This window comes from Balearica regulorum, chromosome 6 (genome assembly GCF_011004875.1).
Source record: "Balearica regulorum gibbericeps isolate bBalReg1 chromosome 6, bBalReg1.pri, whole genome shotgun sequence".
Classification (NCBI taxonomy): domain Eukaryota; kingdom Metazoa; phylum Chordata; class Aves; order Gruiformes; family Gruidae; genus Balearica; species Balearica regulorum.
In genome coordinates this window covers 13283143-13302957 of record NC_046189.1, presented here as the reverse complement: position 1 = coordinate 13302957, position 19815 = coordinate 13283143, and the positions used below count along the sequence as shown (strand labels likewise).

At 39.4% G+C, this 19815-nt stretch overlaps 1 protein-coding gene across 1 annotated transcript; it reads left to right on the top strand.

Annotated features, from left to right (window-relative positions):
• The first annotated feature begins 641 nt into the window (after window positions 1-641).
• TMEM237 (transmembrane protein 237) lies at window positions 642-16117 on the top strand. The gene is made up of 13 exons (XM_075756345.1): window positions 642-709; window positions 3264-3295; window positions 4252-4262; window positions 4785-4841; window positions 6502-6615; window positions 6991-7105; window positions 7850-8010; window positions 8670-8793; window positions 9806-9997; window positions 10977-11050; window positions 11518-11611; window positions 12856-12977; window positions 14472-16117. The coding sequence occupies exons 1-13, from the start codon at window positions 680-682 to the stop codon at window positions 14537-14539; spliced, it is 1194 nt and encodes a 397-aa protein (XP_075612460.1). The 5' UTR covers window positions 642-679; the 3' UTR covers window positions 14540-16117.
• Window positions 16118-19815: the final 3698 nt, after the last annotated feature.

Here is a 19815-nt window from a genome sequence, read left to right as displayed (position 1 = left end):
AGAAAAAGATTATTTGAAACCAAATATTGCAGCTACCACCATGCCTGCTTGTTCTGGAGTCAGGCCTAGTATTCCTTGTTTAGAGGCAAAGCTGGAAAGACCAGAGTCCCAACATGTCACTGACATGGGCTAAGTACACTGGTGCCAGCTCTGTGCTTCTGGCCCATAACCAGCTTCCCCCTTCTGCTGCTTAGTTCAGCATTTGTCCACTCTTTCTCCTTGCCTATTTTTCATGTGCTTGCTTACAGGCAGATCTGCTTTCACTATTAGGAAAGAAAGATGCTCTCATTAGAGTTGCCTTTGCTTTGTGGCCATTTGTGCTGTAACACAATTTTATCACTTTCTCTACTTTTTTCCTTTTCCCTTTACTGTGTATAACTTCAATTTACAAGTTGTGTCCGTGGCTACAAGCTAAAGGATGCTAGAAACCTTGTTTTCCCACTAATGTGCATTTGATTTTGTTCGCCTGCAGCCCGAGGGACGAGGACACCCCGCCCGCGGCAGATGCCGGCCCCGCACCGCCGGGACGGCCTTGCTCTGCTGATGAAGCTGCCGGAGAGGACGCGAACCCAGGTGGGAGAGAGAGGCCGGGGGGGCCGCAGCGTCGGCGCGGGGGCGGAAGCGAGTACCGGCTCCTCCCCGCGGCGCCCGGGAGACCGGCGGTGGTGGCGGGCGCGGCATGGCGGCGTGGCAGGCGGGCCCCGGCGGGGTGAGGGCTCGGCGGGGCCGGGGCGGGTGGGAAGCCATCTGGCCGCTGGAGGGAGCCGGGCGGGGAGCGGGCGGCAGGGCGGCAAAGTGCCGGTGGCAGCGGTAGCGCCGGCCCCGCGGGGCTGCAGCTCGGGCGCCCGGCTGTGAGCACCGGTGGTGGGATCTTGGTCCGCCCTGAGCGCTGTTGCTGGTGAATTGTACTGGGGCTGTCAGTGGCAGGGATTGCTGCCGGGGAGATGGAGCTGAAGCACGACGTCGGAGCAGGGCGCCCTGGCAGCGTAGCTCCTACATCCGCGCTCCGCGGGGGAGGCGGCCGTGTCCGCCCTCCTGGTACCCGCGGGAGGTGGGATGTAGCTGGCCGCAGGGTCGCACGTTCCTTTGCTGAGGGCGCAAGCATTTTATCATTGTTTTCATATTTCCATCCATATACGTATCTCCAAAAAAACCCCAAACCAAAACCCAAACCACCAAACGTGCAAATCTTTAAATCTGTAAAGACTGGCTAGGTGTTTTTAAACCTTCCGAGTTCGTGCATAACTGTCCCCTTGATACCACCTCTGAAGTCTGGTGGTGGCAGCTTAGGTCACTGCACTTGGGGAGTAAGTACTGGGCGTGCTGCTGTTTCACGCAAGTCGTGCTTAGGGGTGAAGGCATTTTCTGCTCTGCATCCCTGAACGGACACTCAGGGAGTTGTGTAGTTCGTTATTTCTTTTCCCTCCGAGTGAGAATTCCCAGGTGTGTCCCACTGTCCTGTGGCCTGGCTCATGTGCACAAGCACACGTTTTTGCTTAGGCAGGGGCTGCTTGTGGGAGTTTCTGGGCTTCAGGGGCACTACGGCTACCGTAGTACTCAGCAGCTCTCCTGTCAGTAATGAAATTTCTCTGGAAACCTGTGCCCAAACTCACCCTTTCTATGGAGCGCGGAGTGAGTTCCTTCAGACTGACAAACTGGAAACTAACAGAATAAAGCTGGTATTTATATGGCAGAGTTGGGGACTTTCATACAGATGGGACAGATGAGCATTCACTACTGCCTGCTTGCATTTGATTTCCTTTGTTGCAAGGAATAAATGATACAGAAATTAATTCACTTTTCAGTTGTTTCATAGAAGGTAACAAAATAGGTACTACAGGATAGATGTACTGTGCAGGCAGTGAATGCTGAGTAAAAGTTGTGGGTTTTCTTAGTTTTTAGGCTTTTTTAGTTTTTTTTTAAATATCAACTATTCTAAACATTTAATAATCACTGCCACAAGAATGTAGGAAACAATAAAAGTAACAAGCTCCGACCCTTTTCAATTCTTTTTGTCCCTTATGGTGCACCTGTATGGTGTGACCAATCCTGACCAGTTTGCAGGATGTGCTGTTCTCTACCTGTGTAAACAGCACTTGCTGTCAGTCTTCAACATGGCCAAAATCCAAGGGAGAGATTTGAGGCCTAATCCTGCAAAAACCCTTCCTTGCACGAGGTGTCTCATTTGTTTTGGGTAAACGAACCTAAGTAAAACTTGCTCACTGGAACTTTTGTACCAGCATATGGAGTTAAGGGTTTTTCAAGTATAAGTAATGTTTGCTGCCATGGAACATACTGCTGTTGTTTTAAATGGGAGTAGTACTGGCCCCTAACCCACGGGCAGGAAGGTTCACGTCCAGCTAATCCTGGCTGCTAGAAGCTTATTTTTAGTTCAGAATTAGCTGAGGTTCAGCGTGAGGGACTATAGACCAGTTCACAATGCCTCTTTCAGGGAACAGCTTCAAATGATATGGGAAAGAAACAAGTGGTAAGTTTGTGGATCCTTGACTCTTACCAGGCTCACAGCCTTTTTTTATTTCTGATATCAGCTGAATTTTTGGAGCATGGGAAATACTTAGTCATGTATATTCTTTCAATATAATTGTATAATACAAAACCTGAAAGTAAACTGCCTTCCTTTTTCCAGATGAGAGAACATGCAAGAGCTCTGTTTCATATTGTTAACAGGAGATACTTATTTTCAGATTTCAGTTGTGTTTGACCTGCTGGTAAATATTTTCAAAATTATATGAAAATTAGTGTTTTATCATATTTAAAAGTCTTTTTCATAAAGAAGCTTATTTCCTCTTATTGCTTTTACTGTTGTTCTGAATTTACAACTTCATTAATAGAAAATACTCAGCTCATGCTGTATACTGTGCAAGTATATTGAATGCATAAAGTATTGCAGTATTTTGATATTTTGATATTTAAATAGAATGAATGATAAGCTTTCCAATGAAAGCAGTACCTTATAGGAAAAGTGAAAAGTATTCAAGTAAAGTTGAAATGCAAACTGGGCCTTGCATACAGCTATTAGGTACATGTCCCTAATGTAATGCCCATCAGAACTCTGGTAAAAGCATATTATTCCTGCATCTTTTACATATTACGTATTACTTTTATGTAATATCTCTATCAGGAGTCTCTAGCTATTTCAGAGGCATATGAAGCAAAGCATAGTGTGTTCTGACCATATCAGGAAATAGCTGTTTTATGTTTCACACTGACAGAAGTTGACTTTTGTCTCTCTTGTATTTCAGTGCCCACCTCGTGCCCTCCCTCCAGTGCCAAGGTAAAATCAGCTCATTCTGTGGAATCAATCATGGTTCTGTACTGCAATGTTTTTAAAAGTAATGAAATTAAGAGAATTAAGTTTAATAAACATATGTGTAGTCATAATGACTTTAAAAATAATTGTTTTTCTTGCTAATTTGTTGTCCCAGAACCCCTTACAAGGAATACAAAGCATTTTAAAGTTTTATAGAGGCCAGTATATTTTACTATATTATCTCAGTTTTAACACCCTGAGAGATTAACCCTTTAAAAAATTTCAGACAAATAGCTACTTTAGTTTTATTAATGTCTATTTTAGTTTTATTGACGTGCTTCTTTTCAATCTCTTCTTCCTTCCTTCTTTATTTTATGATCTTTGGTTTATTTGAATCACAAATCCTTCAGAACAGGAATTTCTTTAAGTAGACTAGATATTCTTGAATAGGGGTGTAGGTGTCTACTAGTTCAACGTAGTATAGAGGAAAAATTGGGCTTTTTTTTTCAGTGTGGAAGGAAAGGCAGTTACAGTTTTTATGATATGATATTTCAGAATTCCTTCAAAGTACCTAAAAGCAAATGTGATGTTCAAGATTGATGATATATAAAGATAGTGTCTTTTTAATAACATATGCTCAAATGTTTCATAACTTTTGTTGGTTTGTTACGTATCTGGGAATAAGACAAGTTTTAATTAGCCAGGTGATTAAAGCTTTTAATCTGATCCACAGCTAGCCAATCAAGAAACTGTGCATAGTCACGAACAAAGCGTTGAGTCTTGATGATTGCTTTGTACCCTTAACCCTGCTGTATACAACTGCTCATAAAGAGAACTAGGAGTGGGAATAAGGAAATGAATCACAAAAGCAGCAGTGTGAATTTCATTGTCGTGAATTGTAATTGATTCAAAATTAACTTTCTTCTCATCTTTGTTCCTTTTACGCTGCCCTTCAACACCTTTTCTCCTTAAATGTGAAGTGGAAACCAAGGTGAGTTATTCTGGCATTAAAGAGAATTATAACCATTGGTAGTTCCTTTTGGCATCACTTTGTACTCTCTTCAATGACAGAGCCTTACACTTTTCCTGAATGCAGGCTGATTATTTAAACTGCATGGATACCTGAGCTGCCATTGCTAGAACTGTCTGTTGTTTTGCTTTGCTCTCTTTACCGTTTGCTATTTCTGCACTGAAACAAGGTAAATTAAGTGTTGTCACTGTGCTCTAAACAAGAAGTTTATTCTGCACAGTATTACAGTTTTTCACTTAACACACATGCATATGCATATTTAGCCTCTGTTGCACTTAAGACAGATTTCTTATCCTGTTTTCCTGCCATCTTCTGTATTCCTCCTGCTCCTGGTGAATTGTCATCTTACCTGAAAAAGGTGAAGGATGTCTTCACTTGTAAAAAGGAATCCCTTTCTTAACTAGCAATAGAATGGCTGTTATAATAAAAGGAAATGGAGTTTCTCCATGCTGTGCACCTAAACTTCTGGTTTCTGTCCTGCAGATGAAATTCCACTCAGTCGTCCCAAAAAAAGGAAACCCAAAGGAAAGACTCCATTAGGTAAGGTCCTGCCGAGACTGAAAACTGTGTTTGTAATCCTGAGTGAGACCTGTACTGTAGCCAAGCTCCTGACAGATACACGTTTTTTAGTCTTGTACTCTATTTTTGAATAGTGTTCTCAGCTAATTTATTGCAATTTATTTTATAGTGAACAACTGCAATCTTTTTCCCCAAAGTGGTGTCATTGTAGAACAAATCTGTAATGCTAACTGAAGTAACGTGTTCTATCCTCTGTTCCTTCTCCCTGGATGATTCCCGGTACTGCTAATACAGCATGTCTTGATACTGAACTGAAAAAGTTCCTTTATTCCTACTATTGTTTCTGTTCTGAAATTTTTGGGTACTTCATTAAATAGTTATTTCCAGTTGTAAGCTGCTCGTTATGTTGAATGTGTTAAGAACTTGAATTTTTGAATGAACTAAGATAAAACTCATTTAACAAAATGGCTCAATTTCAGTGCTTGGCCAAATAAAGTCACGAGTTAATCATTCCATTATCACTGAAGAGCTAAGAGCCTAAAAGATGACTAGCACCAGGGCTTTGTATGTTTACAAGAAGTGGATCTGTAGAACAAACATATTGTTTTAAGCAAGATTACAAGTCTGATCTATTTTGATAAAGCGGAATGTGGTGTTAGAATCTAGTGGACTTCTGTAAACTTGGGTCCATATGATGGTTTGATGAATAAACCTCCTTTATTTGCTTGAAAGATTGTACAGTTGAGGCCTACTGAAAGACCTTTAAATGCAACAAGTAGAGCTGTTGCTAGCAGGGTTTCCCAAGGATCAAGTTTTGTTTACTGTTGTTTTTAGTGAGCTGAACGATGGTGTAAAGTATGCCTTGGCTTTGGCCATTACTTTGCTGGTTAATTTTGCATTTTAGCACAGCAAAGCTTTATAAAAGGTGGGAAAACCTGTGCTTGAAGTGAAAACAAAGATAGATTCAGTTGTTATCATAAAAACTGCAGTACTTGAAAGAGCTACAAAAAAGGCAGATGTGATGTAAAATGGAGAAGTAACTTTGTCTTTCTACTTCTGATCATGCAAATTGATGCTACTGCTGCTAGAATATTTGATGAATTCCTGTTAACCTCCCATGGAAATGTAATTCCTCCAAAGCATAGTAATTCATCTTTAAGACTGGAGTAAACATACTTCTGTGTTAGATTTTTCTAGTCCTTCTGTATTCTTATGATGATTGTTTAGTATTTAAATTTCCCTTTGATATGACACTATTTTGCCTTAACACATATCTGTATGAATCAGCTTGTAACAAACTGTTTCTTGTCCCTCACGTTATAATCTTTGCACGTAAAAAGGAAAAATAGAGAGGTATACTTCTGTCCTGTGGTAGATTTCTTTCAATCAGTGCTCTGCTGTATGCCCAAATGGGAACTGTGCTATTTCTTGGATACTTAAATTTCGTCCTGGGCATGAAACTGTCAGGGTGAAAGGAGGATTGTCAGCTATCACCTTTGTATATTTTTACTTACCACATTTGTTTCCTAACTCTCATACTTCCTAGCCAATACATTTTCATCTCAGCTGCAAGCTGGGCAAATACAGACATTTTGCACGATGTCGCAAAAGGCAGTTTTTTCTTGCCTGTTTCTCAGCAGCTCTGAATTAAGGTTGCTGGATCTTTTCATCTGGTTTTCAGATGGTATTGTGCAAGCAGCAGTTCGACGGCAGTCTGAAAGCAGTGAGCCCCTAACTCCTGAACCTCATGATGTCCCTCCTCAAAGGAAACGCAAGAAGAAGAAAGTACCTACTGGTATGTGAAATAACTGTAAATTGGAAAGAGTGCTGAATAAAACTTGGTAATTCAGAAATATGATTGGCCAACTTGTATTTTGGCTTAAAACATTTCATGTGCTTTTGTACTTACAACAGCTGAAAATAGTCTCTGAGTGAATGGTAGCTTAGAGTTGCAGTTTCTGACTTTAGATTCCATAGGGTACAAACCCTCATGCAAATAGTGACAATACAGTTTTGGAAGTAATAAAATAGATCCTTTATATCATTCAAAGCTCAGAAGATCATCACTTTTTTGCTGCTGTGTTTACATAATAACTATGTATTTCAGTGAATGTATTTCCATTTTTATGAAAGCTGTGAAACTTTCACGTGGTTTATTTTAAATCTTCAGATTCTGAGACCTCTTTTACCCAGCAAAACGTTGCATCCCTATTTCAGAATGGAAATGGCATGGATGTCCCTGAAGCTGAAGAAACAGTGATCCGCAAACAGAGAAAAAGAACAAAGTGAGATGAAACTAGTATAGCTCATAATTTGGAGTAACTGTGATAATGAATGTGGCTGAGTAGCATTTTACATTGTCACATTACAAAAATACAACATCTTGAAGCCCAGGATACTATTCAGTCTGTGCAATAAATAGTATGCGTGCAGTTCTTTCCAGGGTTAAGATCTAACTTTCTTCACTTGTTTATTTTATGCATACCTGGATGCATTACAGTTCTGAATACGTTTATATAAGCTTAATATTTTGATCACATACATGAAAAAACTAGAATGTGTAACTGCTTGCTTTCATTTTTACTACCTTTTCTTAATTTTATGAGAAACTTAACTGCTTTGTCATCCTTTTTATTTGCTTTTTCTCTAAGAACTATGCTTTAAATCATCTTAGTCGCCTTTCTACCAAAAGCATCCGCTTTCTTGGCCTTGTATTTAGTTTGTGTATTTTTTTTCTAATTGTTAAATCTCTTGATATGTATTTCTTCCCACCTTACTGTTTTGACACAGGAAGGAATTTAAATAGAGAGAAAACCCCCAAAATCAAGGATTAGCGTATGGATTTAGTTAACCAACTCCATGAGAACTTTAGTCCTTAAAATTATAAACGGGGGTAATATTATACAGGTCAGCGGCCTGATCGGTTCTTATCAGTCAAGTTAGACATGTTAAATGTTCACAGGAGCCTTCAGTTTTTACATATTATTTCCTATTCTTTCTCTGCCTCATTGCATGTTCTATGCTGACAGGAAACCTCGGCCAGCTGAAATGCACTGTTCCAATGAGCTGGAAGTGGAGGAGGAAGACATCATTGAAGATGAGCACAGAAAGAGCCCAGATCAGCAGCCTGTGTTTGCTGCTCCCACTGGAATTAGCCAGCCTGTTAGCAAAGTGTTTGTTGAAAAAAATCGTAAGTAGATCTCGTGATTTAAGTAATTTAAGGACATTGTTGCAATTAAAGGAAGCATTATTGTATTTAAAATCCAAATATTGCAGTACTGGGAAAAAATTAAAAAAATAAAAGAAAGAAAAAAGTTTTCCAGAACAAAAATTATTTGGAACTAAATATACATGATAATTTTTCAACAGTGAATGTTAGTGTTGCTGTGCTGGCATGTTTGGTTGAATTTTTTAATTCTATGGTGTGAGTGAAAAAGGCTGTTTGATACTATCCAGCTGAGCTTATTTCACCTAATACTGTCACAGTACCTTTAGAAGAAAGTATCATTTACTATATTGCAAAAAGTCTTTCAAGTGGAAGTTTGGTGGATTTGTTGTTGTTGTTTTGGGGTTTTTCGTTCGGGGTTTTTTTTGTTACTAGGGAACACTGAGTAATTACCCAAAGTGCTTTGCACATTCTTACATCCATAGCCTGACCCACCAGGATGCATCACACTGACAGAGGCATCCTGGTATGAATGTAAGTTGACAAAGGGCAGGAAGTGGGGAGAAGAAATTTTCTGATGGAACTTCTGACACTTACAGCTTTTTAATACTACTAAGTATTAATGCAGAAATGACAGTGGAAGGTAACAGTACTCTCTAAAACAAATTTCCTCATCCTTTTAGGGCGTTTTCAGGCAGCTGACCGTGCAGAATTGATTAAAACCACCGAAAATATCAATGTACTTATGGATGTGAAGGCCTCCTGGACTACCAGAGATGTTGCTCTCTCAGTGCACCGAAGTTTTAGGTGAAAGATAAATATTTTGATGTAAATAAGCAGAAATCAGGGTTATGGGTTTTTTTTGGTTTTTTTTCTCCCTGAAAGTTAGTACATTTTCTTTGTCATTGTGATATATCTTTATTTCTTTTGGATATTCTAATAAGTGGTGGTTTGGGATGCAACAGGTATAAAGTTTCTCAGTCTTCTACCTTTTGTTATTTGTTGTCAAGAATATCTACTTCTAGTCTAGATATCACATATGAAATGCAACTTATAAAAAGAATAACTAAGAAAGTCATATTGCAAAGATTCAGACAAAATCTGAATAGGAAGAGATTGATCTGATGACAAAAATATTAGAGACCTACAGAAAAAAATGTGTTACAAAATTAGATTTATCCATCAGCTATATGACCAGAATAAAAAATACCTGAATTCAGATAGTTCTCAAAGAAAAATCCTGGTTGGTAAAAAAGAGGGACGAGTAAAATTGGACTGGGGCATAAGCTTGCACACGATAGCAAAAAATGATTATTTTTTTAATATGTAGCCATGTTGTGATACAGAATGGGAAGTTGACAGCCTTTTTCTTCTCTGGTGTATTTTATCTGGAAGCCTGTATTTCCTTCTCAGCTTTTTTTTTAGCAAGGAAGATAATAAAAAGACTGACTTGAGAACAGGTTTAAGGGCATTGTGTAAGTGTAAGGGGCAGTGGTCTTGGGAAGCTACAGGCAGCAAATGAAAGTATTTCATTACTGTAGCAGTAATGAAGTGAAGTAGTGGTACGATCAGGCAAAACATCTTAGTTTTCTTTAAGTACTCAGGTTCTGGTGCAGTCTGTCAAGGGAGGAAGCAGAAGTCCCGTTGCTTAGAATTTTTAAAACTAGATCAAAAAAACCACTCAGAAACAATCTGTGAAATCGTCTGGGATCCTGTCGTGGCAGCAGGGTTGAACAGATGGATTCACAGGCATTTTCTACTTGTAGTTCTTCACTAATTCAAGATGTTAAATTTGTCTAATGTTCTTTTCTCCATTCAGGGTGATCGGACTCTTTACCCATGGCTTCCTTGCTGGGTATGCTGTATGGAACATCATTGTTATCTACATTTTGGCAGGAAATCAGTTTTCCACAGTTTCTAAACTGCTCGAGCAGTATAAGACACTAGCATACCCAGCTCAAAGTTTGTTCTATTTGTTGCTGTCTATCAGTACAGTTTCAGCCTTTGACAGGTAAAATATGTTTGCATTTGAAAGGTGTATGTAATTTGTGTACAATATGTTCCTTTCGCCTTGCTATGGCACATTTTGATCTGCTGTTGATGATTTAATGTGATATACTTAAAGAATGATTTTACACATGGCTGGCTATACAGATAAAGGGTGTGCATTCAGACCTTTGTTACTTGTTTCTGTCTGTTGCCTGCAGCCTTGCTTCAATGTGCTGGTGGTGTTCGTGTGATCATGAGGTGAACCAGATGGAAGAGCTGACCTGTTTTTTTTTTTTGGGGGGGGGGGGGGGGGGGGAGAGGGTTGGACAACTAATGTTTCCGTCACGTTACTTCTCATGTGAATCCACTCCCCAGTCAGGTTTGCCACATAGCTGTGTAAATAGTTTTCCTGGCTTACCTGGAAACCCATCCTGCAGATGGGTTTCTGCGTTACAGCTTAAGAGTAGGAATGAACAGAAAGAGGAGCAAAAAAGACCATAAACAGTGTAGATTCATAGATGTTACAGATGTTTCTTTTAGTTACAGATAGTTTCCATGGCAGCATGATAAGCCGGGGAGGAGTTAGCGCTATGAAGAAATGGTGACTTTTCACAGAGTGGTGGCAGGGAGGAGGCCTGAGTTATTCTTAATTGCTCCTGTAAGCTATGTGAGCAGTTATATTAGCATAACTTGGTTGGTGGTGTGGACACTGAAATGAATGGTAAGGATTAGAGAGGGGACAGATCTCTCCACATTCTCCCTGCTCTAGAAAGGACTGCCACGTGAAAGCTACAAACTTCATGGAACATACTCCTTAGTTTCAGTCTTTCTTGGATTTGGCATGAGGACCATTGCCATGTGTGCGGGATATAGTTATGAATTAAGGCACTGTAACAGAGGCAGAAAAAGATATCTTGCAAAAAGTAAAAATAGAGTACTGTTGGAGGAACAATATTATTATCTTACTGGGCTGTGTTAATGACTCTTGTTTTTGTTATCAGGATTGATTTGGCAAAAGCATCAGTTGCAGTGAGGGGTTTTCTTACCCTAGACCCAGCAGCAGTAGCCTCTTTCCGTAAGTAATTTGAAGCAGACAGGAAGTTGTCCAGAAGAGATGGCAAATGGAAAAATCCTACATACTGTTTTCAGTGAAACCTTCCTCCCTGGTTATTTTTCTGCTTTAGAATAAGTGACTTACTTAGTAGTTGAAAATAGCAACTAAAATTGCTATGTTTTTTTTTAAAGCATTTGCAATAGTAGCATTAGTGGGGCTGTTAGTGAGATGATAGTTTTTTCCCCACTTCTGAATACAGAACACAGATCTAGAAAAACCTAGAATCACAAGATGCCACCTTTGATGTAGCTGATGAATTGCAAACGTGAAGAAACCAGAGTCAGGGGAATGTTGAAGAGTGAATTAAAGGAGACTGTTGTTGGAGACAGTGGAGTGAAAGGAGAGAAAATGTAGTGATAATTATCATGTCATGATGAGACAGCATTTTGGGGATTAATATCTGACACTGCTAATTCCATTTCTTCCAGTGTACTTTGCTGCTCTTATTTTATCCTTAAGCCAGCAGATGACATGTGACAGAATTAACCTCTACACACCACCTTCAGAAAATGGCAGCATCTGGTAGGAAATTTAAGAAATCACTTCTGTAAATTATAACAGCTCACTTAGGAACCTTTGTCGAACTGGTAGATTGAAAAGGTTATATGACATACATAAGAAAATACTAATGAAGGATTTCATTACTAAACTGCTTTTGTCTGAGCTTGTCCTGAATCTCTGATAATTTCACTGAAAAATGAGAACTCAAGGATGGGTTCAGTCATGTTGGTTTCAAATCCATTACAGCTCAAACAAAAGTCTGTTGGAATGATGCTGAAAATGTCATCTGGGAGGAACCTTAAGAATCTCTTTTGTTGGAGAAATGGGACCCTACTGAGGTAACCCTTTTGTGTTCAAGGGACACAGGACATTCTGTAGAGAATCAACACTGGTTTTGAAGGAGATAGTATAATCTGTCCAAGCAATGGATGTCATGGTATTACAAAAAAGTGGTATGTCTGCCACAGGATACAAGGGCTTAGCAGACACAGCTGGCATTAAATATGAAGCATTGTTTCATGCTATGAGATCCCATCCAAAACTGTTACTTTCTGAAGTAGATATTTAATGCATTTAAACTCTAGTACCAGGAGTTTTTAAAATAGACAAGGAGCAGCAGAACAAAAGCATTTACATGAAAATTTGTTGGTTTGGGCAGTTAGATATTTTTTCTCTTTTTTAGGGCTTCTATAAATGTTGGTTGAGTTGATTATTAAAAAGCCTAGATTCTAGCAACAATACTGCAACCTGCTGCAGTTATAACAGTAAGAAAAGTGTCTGCTAACTTAAATCATAACTTCTTAAAGCCCTATCTCATCCACCCCACAGCATGTGTACACAAGTCCCTGCATTGGCTTCCAGACAGACTTTACTGACTTGCTGTCCACTTCCCTTGCTGCCTTATGAGGAAGTGCTTAAAAATAAGATCGACTGATGACGTTGTGCGGTGTCTTTCACCACAGTAAAATTTGACTGTACATTTTGATTTTTATTTTCTGTCTCTTGGCCAAGAAAAGAAATTTGCCATTGAAATCTACAAGTAGACATTCTCTATGAGATAATGGAGTTTCTCAGCTGAGTTGCTGTCTTCGGTAGTCTCTCTCTTTACCAGGCCTTTACAATGCAAGACCATCAGGATGGTACAAATAGTTCTGTTTTCACATCTGGCTTAGCAAGCTTGTTTTTATGATACTCTGTTGAAATTATTACTGTAACCTGTATGTACCAGCAAATCCCTGACTGATGGGATGATGTGTTTTTCCCAGGATGGCAGGTACAGAGGAAGAAATTGTTCAGCCGTGGGTTGTGGTGAATCTGGTAGTGTCTATTCTAGTTGGGACAAGTTGGATCTTCTTGTCTTACCGACCAGAGTTAGACCACAGTGAAGGTAGGAAACATTAATAGGCAAAATGTTGTTTGTTCAGGCTTTTATCTGCTGTGCTTTGCATTTGGTGTTAAAGACTAGTCCGGAGAAATTTTTTGGTTGAGGAAAAACAATAATAATCTCCTAGCACCTTTCCAAAGCAAGTACTTCTTAGGATGCTGGTGTCTGTGTTTGGTTTTATAAAGAAAAACTAGTAATTTAAAAAGGAAAGAAAAGCCTTGTTTGACCTGGCTGAAGCAACATGAATTTTGAAACATGAGAGTGTGTGTGTCTCCACTGAAGGGAAAAATAATTTTTACTTTAACAGTATTTTGAATATTTGAAATGTATTTATTCTGCTTGTGTTTTAGAAAATTCCCTAATGTTATTAATGTTCCTTTTGCAAATGCTGAATGCATTTTGAGTTCAGTATTATTTTCAATAGAACATTGCAGTAGTTTTGGGAACTCCTGAGCTTTGAAAAGTCAGATTTGTGCTTGCACAACAGGACTTCAAATGAGGACTGCTTGTCCCTCAGGCTGGAGAAGGGGGCAGGCAAGTCATCCCCTTTTCTTAGAAGAAGCTTTGTTAGAGACTAGGCAGCCTTCCTTTTGTTATTCCAACTGGGATCCAAAAAGTGTATCATAATTCGGCTTTCCTATCAAGTGCATGCAGCATGTGACTTGAAGCTATGGTGTACATAAAAAAGTTTCAACTTACAAGTCAACAGGTATCCAAAGAGTGTTGTGAATTGAAGCACCGATTTGTGTTTGGGAGGCTGATAATTCAACGTGCTTCTTCAGATTACTTTAGAATTTTAATGTACAGATTTCTGTATTTCATCTGGCCCCAGTTACTCAGCTTATTTCTAATAACTCAATGAGATTAAAAAAACCCTAGGTGGCAGCCTTTACAATCTTTGACAGTAAAATTTAGAATAGATGTTTAATTGTATTTAAAACCCATTTTTTAAATAATAAAGACTTATGCAACAAAGCCAGTGCAGGATTTAACTCAGGTTTTGATGAGCTTTTTTGATATTTACATGTGGCTACTAAGATTAGAAAACCTGCTTCAGAAATTTTAAGAGAGAAATTCTGTTAGGACTTATCCCAAATAGTAGGGAAAGTTTAGTCTACTAAGGATGAGGCAGCAAAAATGTGAATCTCAAACTTGAGCGGATAAACCACATTGTTGCATGCAAAGATCTAACTTTACCATGTTGACAAGCTGTTGGCAAACACAGCCTGGTCTATATGCTGAATGTGCTGTTAGCTGAATGCAGGATGATACTGCATGTGATCAGCTGCTAACATCATCGCTAATTTTGTTAATTTTGGGGGGCAACAATAGTTTTCTAAAGACAGTGTAGGCCCTTGCTGATTTCTTGATACTATGATTGGGAAGAAAAGCAGGAGGTTTGGGGGAATGCCAGAACACCTTCTAGGAATAATGAAATCGTATTCAGGTGAAACTTTTTAAAAAAACAAACCCAGAATTCTTTTCTTTCTTTTTTAGAACTGATGTTTCATACTGAAATCGAGGAATTTCCCCAGGGAGATATCATACCCAGAGTCCAGCCATAGTATGGAACAAGCATCTGCAAATACTGCAGCTCTGACTGTTGGCTCAACATGATGTGTATTATAGTTATGTATTATAACTTTCATAAAGAAAAAATGTATTTTTATATTGTATATATATTATTTTGATCTTTTTATCTATGCTACAATTTCCAAATGTGATTGAAAAGATTTATGCTTTTGCTTTTTATTTTACAAAGTAGATTATTTCTACTGCATAAAGTCAAAGTGATTTTGTAAATATTGCTACCTATACAGCCAAAGAAACTAGACGGATGCAGCAGATCAGGTATTCAGTGCTTTTTTGACTGCTGTACAGTCTTCAACAACCTGTTTTTACTACTAATGCTGATAGCAGTTGGCTTACCTGGTTTGGCTAAATACTCTAGAGATTAAAACAGATCTTATGAAGAAAGTAGTCTAAGAAAGATTATAATAAAAATAGAGTTTGGGAACATAAAACCCACAAAGTTAGTAAGCATAAAATAATCTGGGTTTAGTTGTCATAAAAAGCATATGCTAGAAGAAGGGACTGGATTGTTAGGGATTTTGTTTAATAATTCCTTAAAAGAGGACACTTTACTTTTCTCATGTTCATTTAGTTCTCTTGACAAAGATCTTGATGATAACACCTTCTTTCAAGCTCAGGTGGATGCAAGAAACAGAAGTTTTAATGTTGCAATAGTTTAGTCAGCTAATGAATACCTAAATACATCTTTTAATCAAGCAGGGCGGGTTTGGGTTGCTAACAGGGATATATATTTATGTCCTGTAATTTCTCAACAGTTCTCCTTATCTCGTATGGCAAGAGCAATAGTGTCATTCACTGCTCTTTCTAAAGAAACTTGGATTTCATAGATCTTAAAAACATTCCTACTTCTAGCTATTTTGATTTCTCCCAAAAGGATTTTTGTTGTTTTGTGTTAGGATTGAATGAGAAACTTCTTCCTAAAATTACAAGAAAATGCTTACTAAAGCAAAACAAGAACTCTGTAGCAAGCCACTTTCTATGTAGTGATGTAGTAGTAATAGTAGCAGTTGGTGGGTTTTGATGATGATAGCCAACATTCTTTTTCTTTTATATTAAAGTGGCAAAATGAAAGCATTGCAGATGTGAATAAGTACAGGTATATTGCAGGATGAAACAATGTCCTTAGTAGATATAAACAAGAGCTAGTCTGAAATGCGTTTCTTAAGAAAGTATCACCTAAAGCCCCAAACCTATTTGTATATGTTATTTAATATGTATTGATTTTGCATTGTTTCATTTAATGTGTGTGTCTAAGTGTGGTTGTAAAGGGTGTGCAGTTGTCAAAGTTCCCTGGAGAATTACTGTACTTTCTAGTAGTGACGGTAAGAATAGCCAGGTAAAAGACATGAAGGGGGATGTTAAAGAGCCAGTAACTTTCTATGCTGCTACCTGAGTTGCTTTAAAACAAGGATGGGAACATAAATAACTAGGGCTGCTGCCCTGTGGAGGACTTGAGTTCTGTTATGCTTATCCAGCAAATTTAATTAATTATAAAATTTAGTGTTTATGACATTTTTAAATGCTGTGGTAATCTTGGGGGGGGGGGGGGGGGGGGGCGAGGGGAAGAGTTCTCCCAGAATTTTAATTTAATTTAATGTTCCACTGCTGTTGGTTGCATTGTGGGAAGGAACTGTTAACCTTTTTTGTAAATTGTTAGGGTTCTTGTGTATGTATTTTTGCAAAACTGTAGAGCTAAATTACGGCTGGCACTGCATTGTACATTAAAATGGAGAGATTCAGGGTGCTGCTCTGCCGCAGTGTTGCACCGGAGGTTCCTGTCATGATTTGGCCGTAGGACATGAGGCACTACTTAAGCGTTCCCATGTAGGTTGCCACCACAGTTTCTCTAGATGCGGTGTGTTTAATTTACAGAATTGTTGAGCTCCTGAAGATGAGATTAATAATGGCTTGTCTTTGCTGCTTAACGTTTCTGTCATCTTGGCACGGTGAGAAGTGTAATTTTGCCTATAAAGTATGGAGCTCAGGTAAAACTGTGCTAAGGCATCAAATGGGTACAGGAAAAAACTTGAACTAACATCATTGCTTGTTTTCTGACATTATCACTAGGAATTGGCCTTCCAAGTATCCCTTGGACAAAGCAACACTAGCCAAGAGCCAGATTCGTTCTTACTGTGAAATACAGTAGTTTGTTTAGATGGTTGAGCAGGGATTAAGTTAATGAACTTAATGGGATCAATATTTCAAACCAGGCTTGCCTTTCCAGTGTATCTTTTTGTGAGGGTCCAAGTATATGCATACTTAATGAGGTTTGAGGTTATCATTTAAAATCACACTTAATAAACAATTTGATGGCTAATTATCTATTTTACAAAGTATTTTTCATCCTATTAAGAGTCACAATGGAATAGGAGTTTAACTGAGCTTTTTTGTTTAGTTACTTGGAAAGTTTTAGAATGAGTTTACAAAATAGATGTTTAATTACTGAACATGCAATGTCTGTAGAAGCCTTAACTGAAATGCCTTTGTGCATTTCCATACCATTGCTTTTAATGCAGTATTTTTGTGTTAATGAAAAAAATTACAAAGATGTTAGTGCCAATTTCTTGGTTTTACACATATAAAAATTAAACAACTGTTCTAGTTAGAAATGATTGTACTACTTTGTCCTGTTTCCAAATGATTAGTCTGTTTAAAATAAATCAGTTTGTCTAATTTTTTCTCCAGTGCTAATATTATATGTAATATACGACCTCTGAACAGGAGATTATGGAAGAACATTTTTTCTTTTTGTGGCAGTGTTGTAAATAATGGCTTTGCTTTCTCTCCATCATATTCCTGCTGCTGTACTAGTCTTTTGCACAATCAGAAATGGTATTGTAAACTCCTGAAAACTAGCAAGTAAAGTGTATTTCATCAGTTAATGGGGTTTGTTTAGCCTAAAAAGAATAATTATTGAGGGGAATCTGACTGCTGTATTTAACCACCTAATGGGTGATAACAAAGAAGACAAGAGTTAGACTCTTCTCAAGCTGCACAGTGAAAGGATGAGTGGAAACGGTTGCAGGCAACATCAGGAAAATTACCATTGGCTGCCACAGGAGATTTGACAGGATTTGGGGCGAGTGGGGTGGGAAGGGGGGCCAGCGGGGGGTGGCCTAAGGGCTGTCTGTGGGAGCTTCAGCCCTGGAGCTGCTCTGGACTTGGATGGACAGAGCTCTGTGCAGCCTGAGCAGGGGTTGGACCCAACGGGCCTCCGGAGTCCCTTTAAAGCTAAATTGTTCTTATGTTGCTTTTTAAAAGGCATTTAAAATTTGGTTAAATTTTGGTTGTTTTTTCTCTTAAATGTTACTCTCCCAACTCAGCTTTCTCAACATGAAGCCAGGTGGTCTTTTGAAGTTTTTTTGGTATTGCTGAGGTAAACTTAAGGAGAATTATGGTTACATCAGAATTATTCACTTGAATATTTGCAGCAGAATTAATTTAAATGACTGAAGGTGTTGGGAGAGTACAGTAAATCATCAGGTACATATTTATTGCTAAGCCTTACCTTTCTCTTTCCTCCTAGTGGTGTGGAAAGTACTGTTGTATTCTTCAGTGCAGCTGTGCTTGAAATTGGTAAGTCCACAGACACTTAGACAAAGTCCCTTTTTTGTGCTGGGTGTTACTAAAGTTCTGTGCCCTCCGGTGGTGCTCGCTCTCTTCAGGGAGGGCAGGGAGGAGCACTCCCACCTGGGCGAGGCCCATTGCCCTGTCGCGTGAAAGCCGCCGGCAGCTGCTTCTCGGACAGGTGCTTTTGGGGATGTTTTTTTCCTGATCGCCTTTGACGGGGACAAGCTGTGTGTCGTCCCCTCCCCGCTGCATTTATTTACCGATCAAGCCTGACCATTTCGTATCGCCTCTTCACCTCAGCCCAGGGCCGTTGCCCGCCGCCCTCTCGCGCCCGCCGGCAGGAGGCGCCCCGCGCGGGGAGCGCGTGGCGGCCGTTGAGGGGCGGTGGCGGGGCCGCCATCTCAGACTCAGCCTGAAGGAGGCGGCGGGGCCGCTAGTGACCCGCCCGCCCGCCACTGCATGCCGCATTTTCCCTCCTGCGGCCGGGGAGCCGTCGCTGCGGTCCCTCGACCTCAAGCAGGAGGGAACCAAGCAGAAAGCGGCATGTTGGCCTTTGAGTTGCGGGCGGCGCCGCGGGAGAGCAGGAGCCAGGCGGGCCCCTCGGACCTCACGGCCGCAGCTGGATCGGGGGGGGGGGACGAAACAGCTGCTTTATCCTGCACTGCTCTGCCTTGAGTATAAATAAATATCTTTATTGCATCTTACATTTCAAGTGTTAACCAACATTAAATGTGTTTTCACATTTCAGTGGATCTTTGGTTTGGTAACAAATGTTATATAGCTTTTCCATTAATCTGGATTTGTGGGTAAATCCAGTAGTAATGGCATATTCTGTAATAATACCTAAAAATAAAACCACCACTCAATGGCAGCTAATGTCATAGAATCATAGAATGGTTTGGGTTGGAAGGGACCTTAAAGATCATCTACTTCCAACCCCCCTGCTGTGGGTCAGGACACCCTCCACTGGACCACGTTGCCCAAAGCCTCATCATATGGGCTGTTCTGGCATTTTCCAGGAACTTCATGGGACTTTTGGATAAGTAACATACAGTTATGTAACTTATGGAGTAGAATCCGTTGTTTTCATTTGGGAATGATGGAGGTTTCCACAGGAACCTGTTTAAACAATATTCTTTCCTTCATCCTATCTCAAGTTTCTGGATAGGTTTAATTATGTTAAATGCCAAATGTTATTCTGCTATCTCGTTATTAGTAGACTACTTCAATTTTTCAGTACTTGCTTTTTTAAATCCTTAAGTCTTTACTGGTTTGTTACATCAAATAGCTTTATTTCATAATATGGTTCTTACTCAGTCTTTTGAGGTCTGTCTTGCTGTATGTGTTGTGTAGGATCTCTGAATTTTAGTAGTTTTTCCTCATTCATACAGGATAGGGATGACCATCATCAGGACAGGTCATTATGGCTAGCTTAGTTGTTTTAGAGGTTTATTAGGCAACCTAATATACTTCAGCAAAGCTACTTACTAGCATTAAAGACAGGGTACATAAGTCACCTACTTAGGTATCTATCTGCCTCGTGTCAGAGTAGTTCAGAACAATGGTTCTCAAATGCTTTCCCATTATTTTGCCCATCCTCTAGGCTAAAAACTGCTTTCATAGCACTTGAGAAGGAGGGGGTGGGGAAGAGAGAGGTAAGGTAAAACTCAATAATAAT

What these genes read in the sequence shown, in the direction of transcription:
- TMEM237 (XM_075756345.1), top strand. Translation starts at nt 680, where the DNA reads ATGGCGGCGTGGCAGGCGGGCCCCGGCGGG. An exon ending in AGCAGCAGTAGCCTCTTTCC is followed by an intron (nt 11,051 to 11,517) that starts GTAAGTAATTTG and finishes CATTTCTTCCAG; the next exon opens with TGTACTTTGCTGCTCTTATT. An exon ending in TCAGAAAATGGCAGCATCTG is followed by an intron (nt 11,612 to 12,855) that starts GTAGGAAATTTA and finishes TGTTTTTCCCAG; the next exon opens with GATGGCAGGTACAGAGGAAG.